Raw genomic sequence first — 10,393 nt, forward strand, 5'->3', positions numbered from 1 at the left:
TCAGTAATGATGGAGAGACAGCCAGACACAGGAGAGACCGTCCTGTAATATGGAATAATAGAGACAGTCAGTAATGATGGAGAGACAGCCAGACACAGGAGAGACCGTCCTGTAATATGGAATAATAGAGACAGTCAGTAATGATAGAGAGACAGCCGGACACAGGAGAGACCATCCTGTAATATGGAATAATAGAGACAGTCAGTAATGGTGAAGAGACAGCCGGACACAGGAGAGACCGTTCTGTAATATGGAATAATAGAGACAGTCAGTAATGATAGAGAGACAGCCGGACACAGGAGAGACCATCCTGTAATATGGAATAATAGAGACAGTCAGTAATGATGAAGAGACAGCCGGACACAGGAGAGACTGTCCTGTAATATGGAATAATAGAGACAGTCGGTAATGATGGAGAGACAGCCGGACACAGGAGAGACCGTCCTGTAATATGGAATAATAGAGACAGTCAGTAATGGTGAAGAGACAGCCGGACACAGGATAGACCGTTCTGTAATATGGAATAATAGAGACAGTCAGTAATGATGAAGAGACAGCCGGACACAGGAGAGACTGTCCTGTAATATGGAATAATAGAGACAGTGGGTAATGATGGAGAGACAGCCAGACACAGGAGAGACCATCCTGTAATTATGGAATAATAGAGACAGTCAGTAATGATGAAGAGACAGCCGGACACAGGAGAGACCGTCCTGTAATATGGAATAATAGAGAGTCAGTAATGATGAAGAGACGGCTGTATTACCTCGTTGGGTCGGATCGCTCTGGAGGCAGATTTTCACACATTGGTCACATTGTTGGCTTCTGTTCATCAGATCTGTTTTCAGTTCTTCCTCTGACAAATACAGAAGGGATTTGTCGTCTCTCCTGACTTCTCTTTGTCTTCCTGTGATACACATTTATCATTAAGAACAACTTGCAACAATGTGAAGACGGGACTGCAGCCTCTTGCCGGTCTCCTGTTTATAAAACTTTCTGCACAGTATTTTTCCAGAGGACTGTTACTCCTCTGTTGGTATATCATGGTGCACATTGGGGTTGGGTGATCACTCTGGTCATTAGTCCTGGTGCTGGTCTGATAACACAACCCCAGGAGACAAAACTGCCAGCTGACCCAGCTTGAATTGGCAATGACCCATTCAAAATATCCACAAGATAGGAGACCTTCCCATTAAGGGACAATCTGGTCTCCAAAACAGGGACAACTGGAAATAATCAGACCTGGAACCAGCTGTGAGAGAAAAGTATTAGTAGCAAAAGCCATCAACACCTAGTAGTGACTGATCTTCCTGGGTAGACTTGTCTTACACAACTCAGAATCTCTGCACCATTTTATCTCTCAGTGTATCTAGTATGTACAATCAGGCCCATCCCTAAGGAGTTTTTTTTATTACCTGAAACGACTAGTACTATCAGGACTGACAGCAGAATGACACACGTCATCAGCAATGCCAAGATCAATGCGGAGACCAGACAACCATAGCGGGATGCTCCATAGGCCACATGTTTTCTTCTGGATGATGTGAGGTCCACTTGCTGAGAGATGTTTGTTGTAGGACTGATGCTGGGTGGTCCTGGGATCAAATTTTCATACACATTAGATTCTTGGCACTTAGAATTGGATTCTGTAGGAATAATATACAGGTACCTGGATTCAGAGCTCACAACCTGACTGTCAGACTCTGGAAATACACAGAATACATAAAAATGAAGTATGGTTGGAGGAGGAATGATGAAGAGGAACAGAACACCAAGAGGTTAGAGTCCAAAATTGTTTATTCCACTAAAATAGTTTCACCAAGATCAGTAGGTGCAGCCACAGTATTTCAGGGTGTCCCGGAATTGTCCCATTCATCAGTGATGTGTAGATTGGGTCATGGCATTTGGTTTGAATGAGGGTGTTTGGGTTTGGTATTGGCATTTGGCTTTGGTAAGGATGTCTCAGGTAAGTACATTTAGGCTTGATAAAAAAACGTTTGGCCTGGAATGGAATGTTTGGGTAAAGATACTTGGGTTCAGTTGGGGTGATTAAGTTGGGTGAAGATGCATATCTTGCATGAGAGATTTGATGAGGATTGTGGGCTGTGTAAGGGTGTTTTGGTTGAGTGAGGGATTTGGTCCAGGAGTAGCTTTTAGTTGGGTGAGGGGATAATGAAGTGTTTAAGTTGGGTGAGGATTTTTGGATTTCATGAGAGTGTTATGTTGGATGAAGGAATTAGGGCTGGGCTCAGAACTTCCTTCTCTGAGCTGGATAGCAAGAGTGGATTACCACCGCTGGAATCTTTTTTTTATTTATTTTTTATATTTAATAAAGGACTTTTTCAAAAGTTTGTTTGTCTTATTTAACAATTTTTTACACTTTCTTTGTGAAATGGTAGGGGTACTTTTGTACCCCCTTACCATTTCAAACGGGGAGGTGGGATCCAGATTCTGATAAGCCCCCAGCCTGCAGACCCCCACAACCACTGGCCAGGGTTGTGGGGATGAGGCTCTTGTCCTCATCAACATGGGGACATGGTGCTTTGGGGGGGACCCCAAAGCATCCTCCCAATGTTGAGGGCATGTGGCCTGGTATTGTTCAGGAGGGGGGGCACTCTGTCGTCCCCCCTCTTTTTCTGCGGCCTGCCAGGTTATAGGGTCTGGTATGGATTTTTAGGGGGAACCCCACGCCATTTTTTTTAAATTTGACGTGGGGTTCCCCTTAATATCCATACCAGACCTGAAGGGCCTGGTAATTGAATTTGGGGGAACCCCACGCTTTTTTGTAATATTTTTTTTTATCAAGTACTTTCAATGAGTGCTCTCTGTATTAAGGGGAGCCGACAATTCATTATAGCCACGAGTGATTTTAAATGACTTTTTTTCCTGCAGAAATGACACTTTGTGCAGGGACAGTTCTAAGCATGGGAAACATGTGCCCCTTCACAGGCATACTATAGACACCCCCCAGGTACAAAATTTAAAGGAATATTACAATTTTATTGTTTCACTTTAATCATTATTAAAATCACTGCTCCTGAAAAAACGTCAGTTTTTAAAACTTTTTTTTGCATTGATCCATGTCCCCTGGGGCAGGACCCAGGTCCCCAAACACTTTTTGGGACAGTAACTTGCATATTAGCCTTTAAAATTAGCATTTTAGATTTTGAACGTTCGAGCCCCACAGACTTTAATAGGGTTCTAAAGTTCACACAAAGTTTAGGTCTATTCACAGGTTCTGGTGCGAACCAAACCAGAGGGGGTGTTTGGCTCATCCTTACTCCTAAACCTTGTGGACAGCCTTCCCAGAAAAGTTGAAGCTGTTATAGCTGCAAAGGGTGGGCCAACTCAATATTGAACCCTATGGACTAAGACTGGGGATGCCATTAAAGTTCAAGTGCGTCCCAATGCTTTTCACAATATAGTATATGTCTTTATGAGGGATCTTGATGAGGTTTGTAGGTTATGTAAGGGTGTCTTAGTTAAATTAGGTTTTTTTATTTGGGGACATGCTTTTAGTTGGGTGAAGGGATAATGAAAATGTTTAGGTTGGGTAAAGGATATTTGGGCTTTGTGAATAGTAAGTTGGATGAACAAATTGGGGTTGAGGTAGTGGTGAGTTTATAGTAGAGGAAGTGTTTGGTGTGGGTGAGGGTTTTGAGTTGGGTGATGGGTTAGAAATGAGTGAAGGGACTCGATTGGCTGAGAAATTTGGTTTGATTCTGTGTTTTTCGTTGATTAAGAATAATGAGGGTTTTTAGGTTGGGGGGGTGACGTATGGTATAGATGAGGGTGTTTGGGGTGGGTGAAAGTGTTAGGAAGTATAAAAATATTTGTATTTGGGGAGGCTGTTTGGATTAGGTCAAGGGTTTTGAATGAGTGCAACAGTTGGGTCGAATGAGACGTCTGGCTTAAGAGTGCTCTTTGATCGGGTTAGGGAATATTAAAGTTGTTTGGATTGAGTGAGGATCAATGGTTTGGAAGAGGGTGTTTTAAGTGAGGATCAAGGGGCTGGAAGAGGATGTTTTAAGTGAGGATCAATGGGCTGGAAAAAGGGTGTTTTAGGTTGGTAAGGGCATTTGGGATGGGAGAAGGTGTTTGGGTGGGGTGAAAGGTGTAGAATGGGTTGGGGTGGTGGTGGTGGTGGGGGGGAGGGGTTAGTTGGCTAAAAGTGGCTTGGATAAGAGATTTGGTATGGGGGTGTGGAATTTACTTTTATTTATGGCTCTCTGGTTAGGAAGTAATACGGGAGTTTGAGATGGAGGATGGTGCTTGGATTACCTTACACATAAGTCCACTTAATAAATCACAATGGTTAGCAAAAACATTCAAACTTGTAAACGTGTTTTAAAAAATGTTCAAAAAGCAGACGTATGTAAAGGAAATCACTCCAAAGGCAGCCCTTAGTAAATCATTATAACACTTAGGCTCGGTTCACACAGGGGGCGATGCGAGGCGACACGACTTGCCGCGCCGCGACCTGCCGCGACCTCAGCGGCGACTTGCAAATGACTTCTGTATAGAAGTCAATGCAAGTCACCCCAAGGTCGCTCAAAAGTAGTACAGGAACCTTTTTTCTAAGTCGGAGCGACTCGAGTCGCTCCTCTTAGAACGGTTCCGTAGTACAGAACGGGGAGCGACTTGTCAGGTCACGGCACGGCAAGTCGTGTCGCCTCGTGTCGCCCCCTGTGTGAACGGAGGCTGAAGTTCAATAGTCTATATAAAAACACAATGTAACAAAACACCTCTCATGCAATGAATAAAAAAAGATACAATATAACACATAACATAAACAACGTGCCAGTTATGGAAATAACAAGATCACTTTTATTAACTCTTCTTAGACAGAAATGCATCCATTTCTTCAGTGTCCACTTCTTTCTTCTATAAATAACTCCACCCAATTTTTTTTTTTTAAGTACTCTATAAGAAGTGATCATGTTAACAAAATTTCTTCCAGTTTTTAAGACAAAAACTACTAGTATAGACCCAAAGCATTGTCAACATAAACAAATGGATAATAAAACCACTTCACTCCCAAACCAAGAGGAACTCATTTGGAGATGTCACCGGTGGGAGTTACTATACCCCAACTGTGGCCAGTGTCAGGAACTCTCAAACATTCTGTCCCCAGAGCCTCTTATATCAGATAATTGGTTAAACTATTAATTACAACAACATGATGATCTGTGTTGTCTCTGAAGATTCTCATGTAGCCAGGTCATATATATATATACAGTGCCTACAAGTAGTATTCAACCCCCTGCAGATTTAGCAGGTTTACACATTCGGAATTAACTTGGCATTGTGACATTTGGACTGTAGATCAGCCTGGAAGTGTGAATGCTATTTCTTTGTTTAATTTTTTTTTTAAATAGTGAAAAGTTTATTCAGAGGGTCAATTATTATTCAACCCCTCAATTCAACAGAATTCTGTTTGGTTCCCCTAAAGTATTAAGAAGTAGTTCAGGCACAAAGAACAATGAGCTTCACATGTTTGGATTAATTATCTGTTTTTCCAGCCTTTTCTGACTATTTAAGACCCTCCCCAAACTTGTGAACAGCACTCATACATGGTCAATATGGGAAAGACAAAGGAGCATTCCAAGGCCATCAGAGACAAGATCGTGGAGGGTCATAAGGCTGGCAAGGGGTACAAAACCCTTTCCAAGGAGTTGGGCCTACCTGTCTCCACTGTTGGGAGCATCATCCGGAAGTGGAAGGCTTATGGAACTACTGTTAGCCTTCCACGGGCTGGACAGCCTTTGAAAGTTTCCTCCCGTGCCGAGGCCAGGCTTGTCCGAAGAGTCAAGGCTAACCCAAGGACAACAAGGAAGGCGCTCCGGGAAGATCTCATGGCAGTGGGGACATTGGTTTCAGTCAATACCATAAGTAACGTACTCCACCGCAATGGTCTCCGTTCCAGATGAGCCCGTAAGGTACCTTTACTTTCAAAGCGTCATGTCAAGGCTCGTCTACAGTTTGCTCATGATCACTTGGAGGACTCCGAGACAGACTGGTTCAAGGTTCTCTGGTCTGATGAGACCAAGATCGAGATCTTTGGTGCCAACCACACACGTGACGTTTGGAGACTGGATGGCACTGCATACGACCCAAAGAATACCATCCCTACAGTCAAGCATGGTGGTGGCAGCATCATGCTGTGGGGCTGCTTCTCAGCCAAGGGGCCTGGCCATCTGGTCCGCATCCATGGGAAGATGGATAGCACGGCCTACCTGGAGATTTTGGCCAAGAACCTCCGCTCCTCCATCAAGGACCTTAAGATGGGTCGTCATTTCATCTTCCAACAAGACAACGACCCAAAGCACACAGCCAAGAAAACCCAAGGCCTGGTTCAAGAGGGAAAAAATCAAGGTGTTGCAGTGGCCTAGTCAGTCTCCTGACCTTAACCCAATTGAAAACTTGTGGAAGGAGCTCAAGATTAAAGTCCACATGAGACACCCAAAGAACCTAGATAACTTGGAGAAGATCTGCATGGAGGAGTGGGCCAAGATAACTCCAGAGACCTGTGCCGGCCTGATCAGGTCCAGATCAGATGATTATTAGCTGTAATTGCAAACAAGGGTTATTCCACAAAATATTAAACCTAGGGGTTGAATAATAGACCCACACTTTTATGTTTAAAATTTATTAAAATTTAACTGAGCAACATAACTTTTTGGTTTGTAAGATTTATGCATCTGTTAATAAATCCTGCTCTTGTTTGAAGGCTCTAACTTATTTGCATCTTATCAAACCTGCTAAATCTGCAGGGGGTTGAATACTACTTGTAGTCACTGTATAGTCACTGTATAGTCACTATATATAGTCACTGTGTATATATATATATATATATATATATATATATATATATATATATATATCAGGGATATGCAATTAGCGGACCTCCAGCTGTTGCAGAACTACAAGTCCCATGAGGCATAGCAAGACTTTGACAGCCACAAGCATGACACCCAGAGGCAGAGGCATGATGAGACTTGTAGTTTTGCAACAGCTGGAGGTCCGCTAATTGCATATCCCTGATATATATGATATATGTATATCTAATGGTAGTTGGTCTCATTGAATTGGACCTGTTCTATAATGTTGAAGACATTTCACCTCATATTTAAGCAGCCTTCAATTGTCTTCTCTGTCCAATAGGTCATCTACTGTATGTCAGAATGAAACAACCATCCCTGAATAGGGCGGGGGCCTTGGAATTCATAGCTCACCCACATATAACACCATTTTACTATCTCTACCCAGGGGTGGACTGACAACTCATGGGCCCCCCTGGCAATAGGAGATTATGGGGCCCCCAGGCAATCAGAAATTATGGGACCACACAGTATACACACACAGTATACAATCACACAGTATACACATACACAGACATGTTTCTATTGGCTGAGAAGGTACTGGAGAGGTGGGACAGCTATAATCTCAGGGTTTTTAGACCAAAGGGATGTCAGTAAGGGAGACAGATGTAAAAAAACACACATTTTTACATAGTGCCCCTGGTTTTACTGAGGCTGGCAACCTTGATGGAGCCCCCTAGTGGCCTGGGGCCCTCGGGCAGTGCCCGAGTGGACGAATGGTCAGTCCGTCCCTGTCTCTACCCCAAATATTTGACAATTCAAATCTTCAGCCACTCAACTCAGACAATTAACCTCTTCACACTGGCCGCACACATATCTGCGTCCTCTCATCACGTGAGCCCTCACACTGAGTGGCAGCATATATGCGACCCTGTGTAAACCACTTGCTGCACCAAGAGCGTGCTCCCAGCACGGTAGCCAGCAGTTACTGGAAAGCTCCCGATGCATACTAGCGGGAGTTTTCCGATCATGGGACCACTGTGACAGCCAATCACAGTGGTCACATGATCTGAATGCCAGCCTCTGCCTCCCAGTGTTTAGAACCCTTAAATGGCCAGGAGGCAGCCATGGGGGAAGAGGTTAACATTTGTCCTAAATTTTAAGGCACCATGGGTTTGGATGATGAAAATACACCTTTCTTCATGATCTTGGACAATCATCATCTCCCCTCACACCTTCCATGGTGATGGGATGAAGGTGACTGAGATATATGTGTGGATACAAATACTGGGGGATATTCCTAACACACTAGTACTTAAGACGCTGGTTGGAAAAGCTGTGAAATGTTCTCATTATTACAGGACAAGTACAGCTGAATGTGACTAAATGCTACTAGTGATGATCGGTGTTCTCACTCCCCATCTCCTCTGTCACCTTCCTTGGCCTTTCTGTACTTTAAAATCTAAATTTCTCCAAAGAAGAATACCATGATTTGTATAATAATGTGCCTGAGTGACAGCAGAGCTGACTGTGTGTGTGCAGGTGATGTATTCTGGCAATGGCCACCCATAGAAGGGTCTTATGTACAGTTGAAGACATGGAGGGTGATCGTCATAGTGATGTACTCCGGCAATTACCACCCATAGAAGTGTCTTATGGACAGTTGTTGATATGGAGGGTGATGGTCAGGGTGATGTATTCTGGCAGTGACCACCAATAGAAGTGTCTTATGGACAGTTGTTGATATGGAGGGTGATGGTCAGGGTGATGTATTCTGGCAATGACCACCAATAGAAGTATCTTATGGACAGTTGGGGATATGGACGGTGATTGTCATGGTGATGTATTCTGGCAGTGACTACGAATGGAAGTGTCTTATGAACAGTTGGTGATATGGAGGGTGGTGGTCATGGTGATCTATTCCAGCAATGGCCATTAATAGAAGTGCCTTATGGACAGTTGGGGATATGGAGGGTGATTGTCATGGTAATGTATTTCGGCAATGACCACCAATATAAGTGTCTTATGAACAGTTGGTGACATTTTTGTGCACAAGACATAAGTCTTATGGACATTTGGTGATATGGAGGGTGATGGTCATGGTGACGTATTCTGGCAATGACCACCAATAGAAGTGTCTTATGGACAGTTGGGGATATCGAGGGTGATGGTCATGGTGATGTATTCCAGCAATGACCATTAATAGAAGTGTCTTATTGAGAACTGGGGATATGGAGGTTGATTGTCATGGTGATGTATTCTGGCAGTGACTACCAATAGAAGTGTCTTATGAACAGTTGGTGATATGGAGGGGGATGGCCATGGTGATGTATTCTGATAATGACCACCAATAGAAGTGTCTTATGGACAGTTGGTGAAATGGAGGGTGATGGTCATGGTGATGTATTCTGGCAATGACCACCAATAGAAGTGTCTTATGGACAGTTGGTGAAATGGAGGGTGATGGTCATGGTGATGTATTCTGGCAATGACCACCAATAGAAGTGTCTTATGGACAGTTGGTGATATGGAGGGGGGTGGTCATGGTGATGTATTTTGGCAATGACCACCAATGGAAGTGTCTTATGGACAGTTGGTGATATGGAGGGGGGTGGTCACGGTGATGTATTTTGGCAATGACCACCAATTGAAGTGTCTTATGGACAGTTGGCGATATGGAGGGGGTGGTCATAGTGATGTATTTTGGCAATGACCACCAATGGAAGTGTCTTATGGACAGTTGGTGAAATGGAGTGTGATGGTCATGGTGATGTATTCTGGCAATGACCACCAAAAGTAGTCTCTTATGAACAGTTGGTGACATTTTTGTACACAAGATGTATATGCTTACCGGTGATTTGAGCCCCAATTGCTTTTAAAAAAAGATGTCCTCACATTGTTCTCCCACACCCCTCCCTGGGTTACCTGCTTTCTGAGCGCTCCTCTGGGCATACACGATGTCCTCCTGCATGGTGTCTCTGCTCTCATATGATGTTCTGTGGTCTCTCCAGCAGGAGAGGAAGAGGTTATGAGACCTGAGAGCTCTTCTGTGTCTGCTGACTGTGGTCAGCTTTGTACAAGGACAGGAAGAACAAGAGTGTGACGTCTATTACAGAAAATGGGGCTGATTTGGTAAAAGAAATTAAGAAGAGATGGGGATCACATGAAAGTGAAAACACGATCTCTGAATCCATCTAGCCGCTCGTACAGAGATGCAAAAATGAGCAGGTCAACATTTTATCTGAAAATAAAAGGAAAAAGAAGCAAACTACATATAAAATTAATGACCCTCATTATTGCACACTAAGCAGGTTAATGCACCAAAGGAATAGTGTCAAGCATCGTGGTCGCACTTTTGTGTGAATGTAGAAGAAGGAGATGAGAACTTGCCGTGAGAAAGTATAAACAGAGCTGCAAAAGTTATCACAGCCTGCAATACCACCAGCCACCACTAAAGGGCAACTCCCCCACATTTAGCTTTCTGGACTCACACAGGCAAAATGCAAATCTTGCATACAATCTGGTGTACTCTAAAGGTGTGCAATCTCTAGATTGTTCACACACACTTCTGA

The 10,393-nt window shown here is 43.6% G+C and overlaps 1 protein-coding gene across 1 annotated transcript in view; it reads right to left on the reverse strand.

Annotated features, from left to right (window-relative positions):
* The window catches only part of LOC143956860 (uncharacterized), a 34,088-nt gene extending 24,231 nt beyond the window's left edge, over positions 1–9,857 (reverse strand). The window contains exons 1-3 of the mRNA XM_077467027.1: positions 9,747–9,857; positions 1,416–1,646; positions 767–907 (exon numbers count right to left, since the gene is read on the reverse strand). Of these exons, the coding sequence (XP_077323153.1) occupies positions 767–907; positions 1,416–1,646; positions 9,747–9,792 (418 nt within the window). The 5' untranslated portion in view covers positions 9,793–9,857. The remainder of the gene's footprint in view (positions 1–766; positions 908–1,415; positions 1,647–9,746) is intronic.
* Positions 9,858–10,393: the final 536 nt, after the last annotated feature.

Source organism: Lithobates pipiens, unplaced genomic scaffold, assembly GCF_037356315.1.
Source record: "Lithobates pipiens isolate NorthernLeopardFrog02 unplaced genomic scaffold, aLitPip1_a1.2 Scaffold_44, whole genome shotgun sequence".
Lineage (NCBI taxonomy): Eukaryota > Metazoa > Chordata > Amphibia > Anura > Ranidae > Lithobates > Lithobates pipiens.